General features: G+C 37.9%; 1 protein-coding gene across 2 annotated transcripts in view; it reads left to right on the plus strand.

Annotated features, from left to right (window-relative positions):
* Nucleotides 1–16794, plus strand: part of LOC134517460 (vesicle-associated membrane protein 2-like) — a 49239-nt gene that overhangs the window by 14370 nt on the left and 18075 nt on the right. The window contains exons 1-2 of one of the 2 annotated variants that reach the window (XM_063338989.1): nt 14869–14894; nt 15243–15344. The exons of the other annotated variant lie outside the window; for it this stretch is intronic. Of the exons in view, the coding sequence (XP_063195059.1) occupies nt 15283–15344 (62 nt within the window). The 5' untranslated portion in view covers nt 14869–14894; nt 15243–15282. Of the gene's footprint in view, nt 1–14868; nt 14895–15242; nt 15345–16794 lie in introns of those variants that run through there. 2 annotated transcript variants of the gene reach the window in all.

The following is a 16794-nucleotide window of genomic DNA, read 5'->3' on the forward strand; positions in this document are numbered from 1 at the left end:
GACTGATGTAATTGTAATAACTCTTAAAGTCACTTTAATAGGCTGATTAGGTCCTGCTAGGGTCAAAAATATATGGAGTTTGTAAAAGAAAAAAAGGGCAGAAACCCTTCTGGTGAGTGGGTGAAGAACTCCAGAAAAAACTTTTGTTCAGGTTATTGTTAACAAAGATCATCTGTACTGCTGTAGGTATCTATGTGCCTTCTTCATTGCTGCAGTGTTTGATGCCTTACAATCATACAGAAATAGAAACAGAGAAATACAGCTAAGGCACAAAGACAGATCCTCAAAGATCTCGGTCTCAGTGGTGTATACATCAGTGGGAATCAGACATTTGAAATGGCTCTCAAGAAGCTGGGGCCAGGTGACTTTGTCCAAGGCTATGCTGGGTTTCTGTGACAGAGCACCTCACTTCTTCCATTTAGTCACTCATCCTTCCTTCAGTCCCACAACAAAGCAGAAGTCCCAGCAGACTTGTGCCAGTGCTTTACACGTACCATGAGGTTCACCTGCACTAATTACAAAGTAAGTGTTGGATCTCCTGAGAGGTACTCGGCCACTCAAGACTATCAGTAGGTGTTGCTGTTTGCCCCTCTGGTTTATTTCTCTATACATTTGAGCAGTTGCATCTCCACAAACCTGCTGGTTGTTTCCTGGATTGACAGTAATGTCTGCATTGAGTGAGAACCCAACATTTGTTGCCTGCCCTTCTTAGCAACACCTGCTTGCCCTCTGTCTTGGGTCAGTTTCTCATCTGCCTTCCCTCTTGTCTTTCTGCGTACCGAAGTTTATTTTGAAAAAGGCTGCAGATTTATATAGTGACTGGAGGCAAGAAAAGTTTGCATAGGTGGGACACCTCTGTATTGATGATCTGATGGAGAGGTGATCAGTACTGGAGTGTATTTACAAGTGCAGTCTCTTGCCTGTGACGGTATTCTATGAGTGAGGCTAGATGGGGTGAGGGAGGGATTAAGGCCCTGGTAAATTCTAGTCTCCCAGACCTCCCTCCTCCTTCATACTGCCTGTGCTTTGTGTATGTTTGTGCTGTGTGATTTTTATTTATTTTTTTTTTTTACTACCAAGAAGTGGTTGAAAACTTGATGTAGCAACTGTGTTCCTTCCTGCTCATAGGCAACTTCAAATTAAATATATATTTAACTGAATTAAAAATAAAATTGCAAGCCTTTCTTTTTGTGAGACAGCTTCACTTTAAACTAGAAATTCTTTTTCCTTGTTTTACAGCAGCTGCAAGAGCAGTAGTCTCTCTTGTCTGTCTCCATGACAAGAAAGAATTATGTAAAGGAGTAGATTCCAGTGGGTGCATAGTCCAGAAGGAGTAGAGCAAAATGAATACAAAATTCAGTTATTATAGCAAAACACTTATATCATCTATTCTTTTAAGGTCTTGTTTAGTTTGGTGTAGTATAGACCAGAGAAACAAAAAGTGATGGGAACTAGGTGCAGCAAGACTGGGATGGATAGAACAAATGGTTTTGATTAGAAATGTTATTATTGTGCCCATCTAGCAATGAGAAGATAAGAGACCTTGACCTGAATATTTGATAATCAGAATTCTTGATAATAGGATGCCAACAAAATTTAGAAGCAATAATTGAAGGACAGCTGCCATTAGGTGACTTCTGTCAAGACCTGTTACAGTATCGAGGGCTTTCCCATCTCTGGGTATGAGGCCCATGCTTTTCTGTGTTATGAGAAAATTGTGCACTTTATGTTATATCCAGCACCACGGTTGTATCTTTTGCTTTTGTTATCTAAAATAGATATTTGTAGTTGTGGCACTTAACCAAACTCTGCAGCAATTGCTGCTTACCAGTTATATTCTGGGCCTATACAGATGTGTGCATATAAGAGCTAGTAGCCTGATACCTCATAATTAGCAAATTCCTTAACTCCTTCAAAAGCAATACACCAGGTTGTTTAACAAAGGCACTTCTTTTTTTTTTTTTTTTTTTTTTTTTAACCACCCATCTTAGTTCCGCAGCCAAGTTTCAGATACTGGTCCTGAAAACTTCAGATTTCAACCTTTATTTTATCATGTTCCACGTCTGGCTCTTCCTGCCAGGCTCAGATCAAGTGACCTGCTCTATGAAGTAAAAGGGAGTGCTACTCCCAAAGACCACTCATGGGTACAGAAGTGCAGTGTCTCCTTCTCTTCCATCTCTTTCTGTTTCCCAAAGCTATGTATGGCTTTTATTTTGTATATTGCCAATCTTACCACCAATCATTTCCATTTCAGTGCTGATGTATGGAAGATGATAACATACAAAGCATTGCTACAGTGGGGTACTACTATGAGATGATACTGGCAACACATGCAATTAGCCATAATAATTTCTTCTCTTTTAATAGCTTGGAAGAAAACATATGGAATCAGTGAGCAACAAAACCTCAGTTTTCACTAGAAAAAGGAAATAGAGAATGATTCATTCTAAAACCATACGCTCCAAAGGAGGAAGATTTGAATTATTAACAACATATCTAAATATGATGGGTGCTGACACCTTCATCTCTTATATTTTTACTGCCATGGATTTTCTTCACATGCAGTGAGAGAATTTACACTACAGGAAGTGTTAATGGTTTCATGCTTCCTACCCATTTTTAGCTGCCTAATTTATGGAAAGCCATTACTAGGTGAGTCACAGCTTTCACAGGATTAGTGTGGCTGAGATAGAGCTTTGAGTGTTCCTTTGATTTCCATATTTGCTTGAAAGGAACAACAGACCCACATTAAAACTGTTGGTGTTTGGTATTACAGTAGAGTTCAGAGTCTCTGCTCTACTTGATCATGTACAAATATTGTAAGAGATGCTCCCTGTCCCTATAAGCTAACAACTTAAACAAACAAGAAAGAGACTTATCTGCATGATAGATGCTGTGAGTCAGGGTGTCTCATGGTTCAGAATTTGTGCTTAATTGGATGGGAGTTAAATATTTGCAAAGATTACAAACAGAAGTAATACTAGGAATATCACTATAAAGAACTGTTCATCCCGCAACAGCTACTGCAGAAGCACATTTACTCTCTTGTTGATCTTAAGGGGTTTTGGTTAGACATTCACAAGTTACAAAAAATAACAGGCAAACCCTGAGGACTGGGGTTTGTCCCTAATAGTAAATGAACCATGGGTTGAAATAAATACATTTGGGCTGTCTGTGTCATGAATGTAACAGGAGAAGTGCAGTGTGTAAAATACTCAAGCACTGAATAAGGTGTAGATTTCATAGCCAATACACTTTGTAATAAATAATTCAGAAAGATTTTTTCAGTTTAGAGAACAGTCTCCAGCAGGCAGTAACAGAAAAAAATTAAAGGAAATCTTGAAATTATTTTTTTTAACTAACTTACTCTTCTATAAACCTCTTAACTTGTTGCAAAAGGTATGTTACCTATGATGAGACTTCCATCCAATTAGAAGCTCTTAAACATCTGCATAGGTTTTTTCTGCTACAGATTTTCGGTACGAGTCTACCTCCAGAGGCTGTTTGTTTCAGTTATGTGTAAGTTTCTTAATTAAGGAGCCCATATCTCACTGCACAGCACATACCAGGTAGTACAACTATCCATCTGTAGCTTCCTCATTTGCCTCGCTGGCAAGTCTGTTGTGTGATTTAGTCAGTGTGGACCTGCAGCTGGGTTAACTTTGAACTACTGTTGTAAATAAATGATAATTTTTGGGTGCTATCTGTAGATAATAATGAAATGAAGCATCACTAGTTCTCCCTCTTTGTTTTCCACTAGAGATTTTGTGGGAGATGAAACTGGAGAAAGGATGTTACAAGTAATTTATTGCTCAGGGTTCTTTTTTTCTCCCCAATTTCTTTCTATTCTGTCAGCTTCTTTTTTCTCACACCAATTACTCTGCCTTAAGAGATTACACAGCTTCTCATAACGGTGCTTGAAGATTGGTATGTTTGCTGTATAAATTCTGAGGCAGATCTTCAGCTGCCACAAAGTGAAGTAACTCTGAAGCCACAACCTTTTATTACAGATAAAGGTCTTTTGTATACGATCTATCCCTTTTTTCCTAGGGTTTTTAAAATTCTTGAAAGATTTTAAGAACAAAAGGAAAAAAGTAGACTAGCGAATGATATGCATAAGGTTGGGAGACCTTATGCACATCATTCATTGGTCCTACTAGACCACCAAGTTACCAGTGGCTTGTTAAATGCTAAGTTACAGAAACTAAATATAGATCGCATTAATCAATTGGTGTATGTACATGTCTATGTGTACCCCCATGTGTACACTTTTGAAAGGAGTGTTAGAAAATAAATCCCAAATGACCCTTACAATCTGTCATCAAACTGATCACACAAGAATAGTTAATAAGTAATGTAGGCAAGTACAATAAAACATTCTTCAACTACTGTTTTGCAATATAAGTTTGTGGCGGAGATAGAAGCTCATTGGAATGGACTTTTATAAAAAGATTCAAAGTGCTTGGAGTATTTAGAACTGAACTGTTCCATCACACCCATCCAGTAGGATTTTTCTTAATGTGAATATGTGTGGACTACACATTATTCACTGGCCATATATGTGGATTTTCAGGCAAAAGATAGTTTAAATTTTATTCTGAAGTTAAATCAATACAAACATTTGTGGTGGATGCTTTTATTTGTACTTTCAAAACATTCCACATTTTCCACGTTCTTATTTTGTTCAGGGCAGTTGAGTGACTGAACGAAGAATTCAGTGCATTTCTCTACTGAAGAGCCACTGACATGACTGAGGCGTAACACACGTTTGAGTAACAGTAGCAAAAGCAGAGGCTAAAAAGAGATGTCCACATGTAAGGCTTTTAAATAGTTCTGGCTTTGGCCTGCCTTTCCGAGGAAATGCAGCTTGTGTGATTGCCTCTTTAATATTCTGCCAAACTTGATAGAGTGGTAAAGCCCTCCTAGATACAATATCCTAAAAGCTGTTGGGAAATCAGCGGCTAGGTAAAGAGGAGGCCCAAATTATTGTTGCCAGATGAGGAAAAGTCAGTAAGAGAAGCTCAGGAGCTATTGGTTACTGTGGTTGGCTGTACGCAGGGATGGTCCAGACCTCACCACACCAGCAAATGTTCTGATGCTCTCTAGAAGGGGAAAGGGTGGAGAAGAGCTAGTGGATGTGGCAGGAACTGGAAGTATTACAAGTTAGCAAGTCTTGGTAAGGGAGGTGAGCTGGAGATATTTTGGTGACTGGGGAATGATATAGCAATTACGGATACGAAGCCAGGCTTTCTTGGTTTGATTCCTTATGGAACAGTTCATAATGTAGTCTGCAAAGGTTGCTTTTTAACGAATGATATCATAAACCAGGGAATAAATGGAGTAATTCTGAGTATTGCTGACGTTTTAGACCACTAGAAGGGATAAGATTCAGTCGTGGTATCAATAAAAACTCATTGTGGACCCCAACCACAGAAAAGGCAGAAACTGTATACAAAGTGAAGAAGTATGATGATACACCACGGCTGGCTGTTCTGTAAATAAATAAGCCAGTGGACTGAGTATTTGTCCTGCTTTGATGCATTTCGTTTCCAAGCAAACTAACGTACAAATGATAAAAATAAAGCAAGCCATTACTAATACACTTCTTTTGGCACCTTTACTGAAATCCGTGTTTTCATTCTGTGATGTGTACCACAGAGAAATTTGTGAGTCCGATACGTATCTTCAAAGTAATAACGACAAGTCAATAAAAGCAAGAATTTGCAGACTCAGACCTGCCTCTTCTTTCTTTCGTTTGACTCAATACATTCCTACAAGGTGAGACATTCTGGAAAGTGTCAGTGTTTAATGGATACAATCAGAATAGTTGAATGCCTGCTTTACTTGCTGCTTCTTATAATTAGATCAAGCAAAAATTCTTTCCTTTTGGACATGGACAATTGTTTCCAGCTGCACCACAACACATCTAAAATGGTAATATGGAGCTATATGCTACTATTTAAAGCCCCTTGGACATTGCCTGATACATTGTGAAGTTGGTGACAGTAATATTTTACTGTAATTGCTTTCTTAAGATGATGACAGAGCACTGCAATTGCTGTCATTTTTTCAGTATGAGTTAAACCAAATATGTGTGATTCAGGCATATTCGCTTGACAGAATGCTCTGAATTTACATGATTAGAAAGCTCTTCATATTAAATGCAATTCATCAAGGCATTTTTCACAAGTAAAATACCTGTGTCAGATTGTCCACTTTTTTCTTTTTGATGGTAGGAGAGTAATCTTACTGAATTTAAGAAAAAAAATCTCAGAATTACCTGCACATGCCATCAGGTTGGTAGGTAAATAATGTTTAATTAGTTCCAGATGTAAAACTGCATGTGCAAGATTGAAGGCTGAGTTGTTCTTTCAAAAAAAACCCAAAACCAAAGTGGTACTGAAAACAAGGCTTTTTTAGAAAACCAGGCCCTTCAAATCTTTTGAATCTCATGAAATGTTAGTCTAAATCGTAATAGGAAAAAATGCTTAGCGAAGGGTGTTAGAAGGTTCTTTATCATTGCAATATTGTTCAGGAAGATTGTACATAGAAGTATGCAAAAGATTCTCTGGAATGTTGCCATAAAACATAGTGATGTGGTCTCAAGATATCAATAACTACTTACAAACTATTCTCTCATGCTAGTTTCAAGCTCTTTGCAGAAGTATTGGTATTAGCCCACAGTATAATGCACAGACGGTGCATTACATATGATGGCTGCTGGGAATCATGTGAATGCAACACAATTGTTGCAACTAGTAAGAACTTACATTTATTTTTAAAAAGCTGTGGTACTATGTAATAACTCAAATGTTTTGATATTTTTGGAGTCCTGATTCTGCAAGAAACTTTCTGGAGAGAAACTATGAATTTGGTACAGCTTTATCCAGAGAAGATTATAGTAGAATGCAAGAGCGAAGTCAAAAACTGGACAGGTGCTCCCTTGATAAAAGGAGTTGGATCGTCTTTTTTCATTGTGTTTACTTCCCTATGTGAGCACAAAGTGAAAAATAAACCTGCTTTAACTATGCTTCGCGGGATGAATGTTGGTGAGATTGTGACAATTACAGGTTCATTATTGGAAACTGTATGCTGTTCTTTTGATTTATGAAAGACTTAAGAATCTCTGTGTTTAGTGACTTTATATAAAGAGCGCATGAGCAAAATAATTAGCAAGAACACCTTTAAAACTAGCAACATCCCAGAAGATGAGATTGTTAACAAAATTGGGTTTTTTTCTGCAAATTACAGTTTACCTTTCATTTACTGGGATAACTTGGATGTAGCAGTGTGGTGAAGATTAGCATAATCACCAAACATACACTTTATCCTAAATTTGATTTAGCAGTTATTGATAAAAACCCAAATTAATTCAAATGGAGGTTGTTGGGGTTTTTTTCCAAATGAACTGCAGTTTGAATCACAGAATGAGGCCAAAATGCCATTAAATTCTGACTTCTTGTGTCGTGTAGCTATATTACTTCACGATGTACTTTTTAAAGTCATTACAAGCTAGTTTGAATTACAGCAAGGATTGGTTTGTTGATGTTCACATTTCTTTATTTGGAATCTAGCTAGACTTCATTTAAGCATTTGAATTGATAACGAACTAATCTTAGACCATTATGATTCTGTGTGCATCTAACAATTTTTTTGAAAAATCATTTGTAAGTAATCTCTCAGAATTGTTATTCAGTGGATTACTCACAAGCTGTTAGTTGTTTTTAGTTGAAATCTGATGGAAAAAACCTGAAATGTGGTCTGTTCATTTAGGCTGGATTAATCCTGTAATTTTCTCCTCAATTTGAACACTGGAATCAGGCTTCAAAATCTGTTTTCCCAATAACTTTGTAGTTTATCTTTCTGATAATCTTTGTCTCAGTTAACTCGCTCATTTAAATATTCACAGACAGCAGGTACTGCGAATGTTAATGTTTTTATGAATATATTATTAATTTTTTTAGGAAGTTAGCCAATTCTAATTAAGACGATGAAACTGAATCAACCCAGTTTTAAAGAGAACAAGCAATGAGAGAACTCTCCTTTGATTTGAACAGGACCCTTCACAGGTTACCATGTGTTTTGCAAAAGATCTCTTAGATACTTCCACCAGAGTCAGTGTGATTTCTACCAAACTTAGCAAGGAAAATGACTGTTAATTTCCTGTAGTAAATTGCTCTATAGACGTTCAGCCACTCTAGGACTTAATGGATAAAATAAAGAGCTTGCTGTTAATGTTTTCATACAGGCACAAAGATTTTTCATATCCACAACAACTCTTTCTTTTCTAGATATTCCAGTCCCTCAGCGGATTCATGATTGAGGGACCTATCCTACAGATATGCTTTGGCTAGTTGTCACGGGGCCTAAGACTAAATATTGCAAAGCATACTTGCAAGGATTAATGGCTGTATCTTGTGCACAAGGAGCTTTTCTTGAGGTAAAAGTGCTAAATGAACCATCAAAATGTCTGATACAAGTATCATTGGGAAAAAAACAGACAAGGCTGAGGCAGACAAACCTGTTTCAGATCTGAAGTAGGAGTCGTTCCTGCCTGGAGATAAGGCGATGGTCAAGATGAACTCCCGAGACCTTTTCCAGATAAACTTTCTGGTTTTCATTATTCTGTTAGGGGGATGAAAAAAAAAAAAAGTAAAACCTCAGTTAAAAGGATGTCTCCTGCCGGAAACACTCCTAGTTATGGCAAAATCTGTTGCTTATATTGGGAACTGACTGACCTTGTGTGGTTATGCTCCACTTCCCTTTTCCTTAGTTCCCAAAATTTTTACTATCATTCCAAAGCCTAATGAGTTCATATTGCTGTCAAAATAGAATCTTATTTAATTATTGGCTAATTAAATTTAAGGGAATAGCTTATAGGTATGGAATGCTTAATGCCATGCGTCAGCTGTGCATCTAACATAGAATCATAGAATCATAGAATTGTTGAGGTTGGAAGGGACCTTTAAGATCATCGAGTCCAACCTTTAGCCTACCCTGACAAGAGCCACTTCTAAACCATGTCCCTCAGTGCCCCATCTACCCTTTTTTTAAACACCTCCAGAGATGGTGAATCCACCACCTCCCTGGGCAGCCTATTCCAATGTTTAATAACCCTTTCAGTGAAAAAATGTCTCCTAATATCTAATCTAAACCTCCCCTGACGTAACTTGAACCTGTTTCCCCTCGTCCTATCACTTGTCACCAGGGAGAAGAGGTCAGCCCCCATCTCTCTACAACCTCCTTTCAGGTAGTTGTAGAGGGTGATAAGGTCTCCCCTCAGCCTCCTCTTCTCCAGGCTAAACAACCCCAGCTCCCTCAGTCGTTCCTCATAAGGTTTGTCCTCCAGGCCCCTCACCAGCTTTGGAGCCCTTCTCTGGACACGCTCCAACACCTCAATGTCCCTCCTGTAGCGAGGGGCCCAAAACTGAACGCAGTACTCGAGGTGGGGCCTCACCAGTGCCGAGTACAGGGGGATGATCACTTCCCTAGTCCGGCTCACCACACTATTCCTGATACAAGCTAGGATGCTGTTGGCCTTCTTGGCCACCTGGGCACACTGCTGGCTCATATTCAGCCGGCTGTCAACCAACACTCCCAAGTCCTTTTCTGTCGAGCTGCTTTCAAGCCATTCTGCCCCAATCCTGTAGCACTGCATGGGGTTTATATGTTACTGGGGTAACATATAGCACTCTTCTTTCTAGGCTAACACATCTATTGCTGAGAATTACAAGGCATGACTTATAATTGTCACCTTTTAAAGCACATATTTATTAAGTTTTGCTGCATTCAGTAACCATTTTGGTTATCAGGAAGCACAATGATTCTGGGCTGTGCGTTGTCAGGTCACTAATCTCCATCCTGCACTCAGCCTATCAGCCACATGAGAATGACTCATTCTCTGCAAACCTCCTGTTGCTTAGTAGCTGTTTGTAATGTGAAAGAGAGTTGGGAAAGTAGTGGTGAGGTAAGAGGAAAAGGGCTGGGAGGCAGTGTTCCTGGATGCCTAAAAGGAACTTGTGAATGAGGGTATTATTTGACCTTCTAATTGACGGGGAATTTTTCTGTTTCCTCACAGATACAAGGTGCATGAATTTACATGCTCTCCCCCTCTCTCTTCTCTGTGGTATCCAGGAAAGTTAGTCATGCTTGTGGGCCCTTATTGTATGCTTTTATTTATTTACCACCACGGTACCACTTTCTCTTTTAATAGTATCTCTTTGTTACCTAGGGAACTGGTTACAGCCCTGCACATTTCTTCCTCTGTTTGGTGCGTCACGATGCTCCTGTATGCCATACACAAGGTTCTCAATAGTGTTTGAAGAACTGTAAGTCTGAAACCTGTTGTGCCAGGCCTGCATCACAGCGCTGGCACCAGCATGATGACTCAGAAAAGAAAGGATACAGGAGCCAAAGAGAAATAATAATAAAAAAGCAATAGCTCTATCAATGCATTGAATCTTGCTGTAGGTAGGCTGAATTTGTTGTGGACAGGTGAATTTAATTCCCAATATTTAGTTGGGATAGCTGTAGAACGTTATTTAGCTTTTTTATGCAAACAAACTACATGAATAACATTTGCTTCTAGACTAAAGCATGTATTTGTATCCCAGTCATAATAGCAGGAGGTAATATTTTGCCCTTCAAGAGTTGTGACACAGCTGGAAAGACAGAGAGCTTGAAGGGTAGCTTTGACGGCAGGAAATGTTAGCTATGGGAGTGCTTCAGTGATCTGACTTCTTCTTTGTTAATATGAACAGGACTTTATGGTTGATTGTAAATGGCTTGCTTTGTCCCAAATATGATTCTTACCAATTTCTTCTTCTCACCTGAATAAACATATGGACAGTTCAAATTTTAATTAAGTCTTTGACTTTCAAGGCATACCAGGTTTAAATCTCAAGCATTTCTCCTCAATCCTAATGATGTTTTTTTTCAAAAAAGGAGATGAGGAACAAGTGGTTACTTTTGACGTGTTGTAAAAATAATTAACTTCCACATTTCAGATGAATGCTAAGCAAAATAGCAATGCTCACGCAGCAGACATGGAGGAGACTGTTTCCATTTATCTACAGAACCCCAAGGGCTGCTTATAATGATGCAACTCACAATAGATTTTCAGCGAAGTGTCTAAGCATTTTAACAAATAGCAAAAGGCAGTCTCTTGAGTTTAACAAGACTAAAAGATAGAACCAAGATAAACTGGTCTTTCCTGAAATAATAAGTTTATGGATTCATTTTTGGGGAAAAAAAGCAAAATTGGAGTTCAGTTTCTGGACTGTAGCAATTTGTGAATATACAGGTGTGTACAATGTCAATTTAAATATCTCAACTAAATTAGAAAAACAGATGCCATATCTCAGCCTCAGCATTGATCCACAGAGTATGTCTGTAAGCTTCTGAAATCACACTAGGAGTTCTGGAAATGTGATTTAAACACAGGTCTTTGTGTAAAGCAAATATGTTAATTAAAAAAATATCAGAGTTTTGAGAGAAAGACAGATGGTAAGATAAAGATGGGAGCATAGTCTAAGGGGAAACTACAAGGCTTTCAGTGGTCCCATGAGGATGGGAGTCTGAAGAATTTAGGAGAGATGGCTGTGATGATATAGACAAATCTTACTTTACACTTTTAAAGTGCTCAAAACATGTTTCAATATGGATTGTATAATTTTCTATTAGGCAGTATTTAATGAATTCACATTAGTTTGACAAATGATTTATTTGGCAAAGTAGTCTTAAAGATCTTCTTTAAAAGGTCCTTAAAACTCTGGTTTTGTTGTATTCAAAATGTTCTGGGGTTTTGGTTGTTTGGTGGTTTTTTTCATTCAACGAGAGTTTGAAATGAGGAGTTTCTCTTTATTGCTTTACTGTATTTGATTGGTTAAATTTCAGTAATTGATGGATGCTGAAAGTGGGGAGAAGAAACATTGCATGTGAATCATAACACTGTGGGAAGGTAGAGCACCTGTGATAAGGACACTGTCACTTGCAAATGATAGCTCTGTTTCATGACAGCTCTTCAAGAAGTAAACATAACATTTTGTGAGAAATAAGGAAGAAAGTTTGGCTTTACATACAGATACTTTTGCTATTCTCTCTTAACACTTGTATGTACTATGTGACTGCTGTTTAAGCAATGAATAGGTTCACTGTAGTTCTCTTGGCCAAGTAGCTAGAGAAGTTTTAAGCTTAGTAATCCTCCTGATAATTAAGCTCTAATATAAGTAAGGATGGTAATTACTCTATGAAGTTCAGTTGTGATGAAACTGCCACTGAGTAGATGTATATAGCAAGGCTACAAAAACATTTCACTGCTGATGGAGATGTGACTTCCTTTCAGCTGTTTTGTTGTTGCTGGGGCTTTTTTAATTTTAAAAAAACCAAACCAACATGCTAATAGTTTATTTCCTTCTAAAGTGCAACAAGAATGCTGGGAAGTAATTTACAGGGAAATGGAAAGCCCCCAAGCCTCCTAGGTTTTAATTTGGGTCTCCCAAAAGACAGGCACAGAAAACATCCTTGATCCAAAAAATATTACTTAAAAGTGGTGAAAGCATATCAATCTTAACATTCCTTTGAGAGTCTTCCTTGCTCCTCTGTATCAGAGTTAACTTTTAACTGACTGCAACCAGCAACAAATTACAGCAGTTTCTTCTGCACCAGTACATGAGTCAGTGAGTAGGGGATGGCTGAGTCAAACTCTACCCTGATCTTTCCCTCCCACTCCTTGCCCAGCTGCTGCCTGTTTACTCCTGTGGGTATAGCCCATGATCCTGAAAGCCTACACAGAAAGTTAGAAATAGTGGATGCTCTTCCTCCTCTGCATGAGAACATAGGTGAAGTCTAACCATAAGGTGCCACGTCAGCATGAACTTCGAGTACATCAGCTCCTGTCCAGAAACAGGACTTGGGACTTTGCTTAAAGCTGACTATTTCCACTGAACTGTGTCCTTAGCGATTGTCTAGAGGTTGAAAATAGAGGTTTGTGAATCTGGAATATCTGGCAGAGCAGGATGTTTAACATCAGCAGCTTATTCAAATGTACTCTGGCTTTAGAGTCCTAAATTTTTGAAACATTTCTTTAGCAACATATTTGGTATTTATGTATTTCCCCTGTAGTTTCCAAGACAGATTGTGTTTCTTCTTTTTATTCCAATATGGAGAAGAAAATGACAGCAATGATACTGACTGCATTTTCAGTCTATTTATTGCTTTATTCTTGATATTTTTTTTCAGACATATCTCACTAAGGCAAGGAGTGAAGCTTTGTTCTGATAGGCTTCCTCTCTCGCACAGCCTGGTATGCTTTGGCGATTTTCTGCTTTTATCCAGTGTTGTTTCAGTTTGCTATCAGTTTTCGCTTTCCTTAGTTTCTGATCGGTAACTTAGCACAAGAAAAATAAAGGCTTTGTGTCACCCAGCATTTGATTTCTCCATTGAATCTCTTCTTTGGTTTTGTGTTTGGTTGTGTTGGGATTATTTTTGTGGGTTGTTTTTTTGTTTTGTTTGTTTGTTTGTTTTTTAATGCCCAATAAAAGAACTCTCCTGTTTATAAACTAAAATTCCTTTAATAAAGTTTTCTGGGAAGAAAAAAGCAACTCTTCCTGTGATGGTCAGTCTTTGTGTTATTTTCCCAGGTACGTAAGGTAACCTCAGTGTTCAAGAGAGAGCAGTAGTAACTGGAGAAAGGCTGCTACCAATGTACCTTGCCAAGTCAAGAGCTCTCAGGGATGGAGTTGAAGACCACGTCAGGTCAAACGGGCTAGATTAAGATAAAAACATATGGGGCTGATGGAGCATAAGGAACTTTTTTTAAACAAAATTCTGGTATTTTTTGTAACTGTATGTTCATTTACCTGTACCTTTGAATCTGTTTGAAATTGGCAACCTATGCTGAGCCCTAGATTTAATCTATATTCAACTAACTTGAAATAGTAACCATTTTGTGACAAAAACAGATCACAGAGCTGATCTTTGTGCCATTTTTATTGCCTTTAGTGCATATCGTAACCCAGATGCTCAAGGTTAACGTAAACTTCAAAAAAGTTAAAAATAAATTAAAAAAATAAAAAAATAAGCTTGTATTCTTGTAGCTAATGAAGAGAAATTACTAGAAGAGCCTGAAACCTGCTAATTCTGAAATCTTGTAAGAAGCAATAGAAGGTACACTCAGCAGTATCTAGGAACTAGAGATAATACTTCCTTTTAAAAATTGACTTTTAGTGCAATACAGTGGTTTTGTATTTTTCTGTGTAGACATAGCACTGAAGATAGTTTTCAGTTACTAACTATCATGAATATTTCACATGATGGTTTTTGCACGTATTTTTACGAAACTGTAATTTCTATCCAAAAGCAGCCTGGTGCAAATTAAGAATTTAAACTAACAAAATTCTGAAAATAAATTACATTTCTCTTTTCTCACAATATAATGTTAATGTCAATATAAATATTAAGAGAAAGTTTTTTATAATTGCTTACATCTGTATTTGCATTCATTCTCTAATTAAAATAAACTTAATTTAGTATAAAGATTATAGTTAGTTTCAAATCAGCAAATAAGAGAATTAACCCTTTTCTAAGAAAAAAAAAAGAGACTAAAATTGACTAAAGTCAGTGGTCAGTCTGAGGAAATTATCTCAAAAGGAGATTATTTACTTCAGAGTTGTTTATTTATTTCAGTTCTCTGTATTGCCTATATAGATTTGCAGTCCTCGTAGCTGTGAAAAAATATATGTAATTTGATCTGAGATCACCCAGATCTGTAGCTAGTCTGATGCAGAGGTTTGTTAGGGGCAAAGTCTCCTGCTGATCTGAGCAGGGCAGGGGACATTCCATGCTCCAGCGTGTCTTGCTGGCAGTAGGTGAGCAGAGGTCCCGCATGCAGCAAGGTGCAGTGGGGCTGCCCCACAAGCTAACCAGCTCCATTGGGTGCTCAGTAATAGGGATCTCTTCCTTCCCTCTTGCAGTTAATCCCAGAGAGACCTAATTTGCTGCTTTACTCCTCTGGGAAGGTGGGAGACGGGGAACCCTCATTTACTGCCACTGCAGAGGCAAGTGCTATGGTATAAAAATTAAACCCTGTTATCGCAGTGTGTTAGAGCCTGTATTTGGTTAGTCTAGTCTGGGTCAACACAATTCTTATATGGGGTTTAAGTAGCAGACTGAGCTCTTGAAAGAGGATCAGATAGGTTACAGGTTGTAATGGTGACTGTCTACTTGGTTGTCTGCTTCAATAGTTCCCTGCATTTTTGTTAAACCTTTCTTTTGTCCAATGAAATGGAAGATGAGACTGGTCAACTGGGATCTACAGACATGGAAGAATTAGTTTGTGTGTTCAGGTACGTTTTTGCATAGGTGATCACTTACCTCTAATGTATGTTAGACAGTTGGCTTCTATAGTTTAGTTCTGAGTTTTTAATTTGTGAACATAAAATGTGTACGCTAACACCCTGAGTCATCTAACCCTTAATCATCCTTCAAGCAAACCCATAGACTACTCTGCAAAGCGTGATCAGTGGTTAACACATGAATCAATATCCCTGAATAGCGTTGACTTTATCTTAAGCCTCAGCCTTTGCAAAAGATGACAGCAAGGAGAAAGAAGGATCTAAAAAAATCTGTAGTGTTGATATTTCAGAAACGGAATCCTGCCTTGTGTTACTTTTCTGACTAACAGAAACCCCGCCTGAGTCACTGCAACTGGTTGTTGTGAAGACTACAATTTAAATTATAGAAATAATGCAACTCTTTCTGGCAAATTCTTATGTTTGTCACAAAAATAATTTGGCTGAACTAATTGGCTTGACTTAGAATTCAGGTGCTTTGGGCCTTGTAAGTAATACTCGTTTGGCTTGAATAGAAGGTACTGGAGAAGATAAATCAGTCAATCATTACTGGCATAACAAGTGATGATCAAATTAAAGATGATGTCTTAAGGTTCCTCTATTTTTCCTCTGTGTGCATATTTAGCACACCAGATGGTCAATGCAGTCATAATAAACTTGTGGGAATATTTAATTAAATGTGTTCCCAGGACATTAAATGTAGGGTATTGTTCTTTGGCTGATGATCAGAGTAAATATTTTGTAATAAGGGAGAGTCCTTGTAGAATATTGCTGGTAGTACATGAAAATCACATTTGGGAACAGGAATGTGTTCAAAGCAGGCTTTTCTTCACAAAATTAAGACATCTCAAATGCTTATTCCTTGTATATGTAGGGGTTTTTTTTCCTACTACCAATTCGCTATTAGTGGTTACTACCCAATTATTACAAATAGTATGAGAAACTGTTTTAAAATCGATAGTGATAGAATAGAATGAGTCTAAGCTAAAGTCCGTAGCTGTTTAATTGTCAATAGTCACATTTTTGCTGAACACTGAAGGGCTGAGATGGAACACTGAGAAGCACAGTTAAGAACACACATCTCTGTAAAAGCAGTGATGGTTCCCTGGTAGTGAAGGAAGCCTGTCTGCTCTTGTTGGGAGTTAATTCTGCGCCCTCTGTGAAATCTGAGGACTGAAAACATCTTTCCATAGTCTGAAAATCCCTCCACCCACAAGTATGCAAATGTCCACTAGCCCAGCAGTGATACTGCTCTGTCAGTAATGTAATTACCTTTTCACCCTAACCAGTTTTATGGTTAATATCATGACTTTCTTTACTCCCATAAAAGCAGGTTGTTTTTTTTTTTCTCCTGTGAAAGTGAGATTAGTAGAATGAAAAGAAGGATAAACTTAGTCTATTAAAATAGGCTAGTTAATAACTGGAGGGGGGAAGATCAGCTAGA

The sequence above is a fragment of the Chroicocephalus ridibundus genome, chromosome 6 (assembly GCF_963924245.1).
Source record: "Chroicocephalus ridibundus chromosome 6, bChrRid1.1, whole genome shotgun sequence".
Classification (NCBI taxonomy): domain Eukaryota; kingdom Metazoa; phylum Chordata; class Aves; order Charadriiformes; family Laridae; genus Chroicocephalus; species Chroicocephalus ridibundus.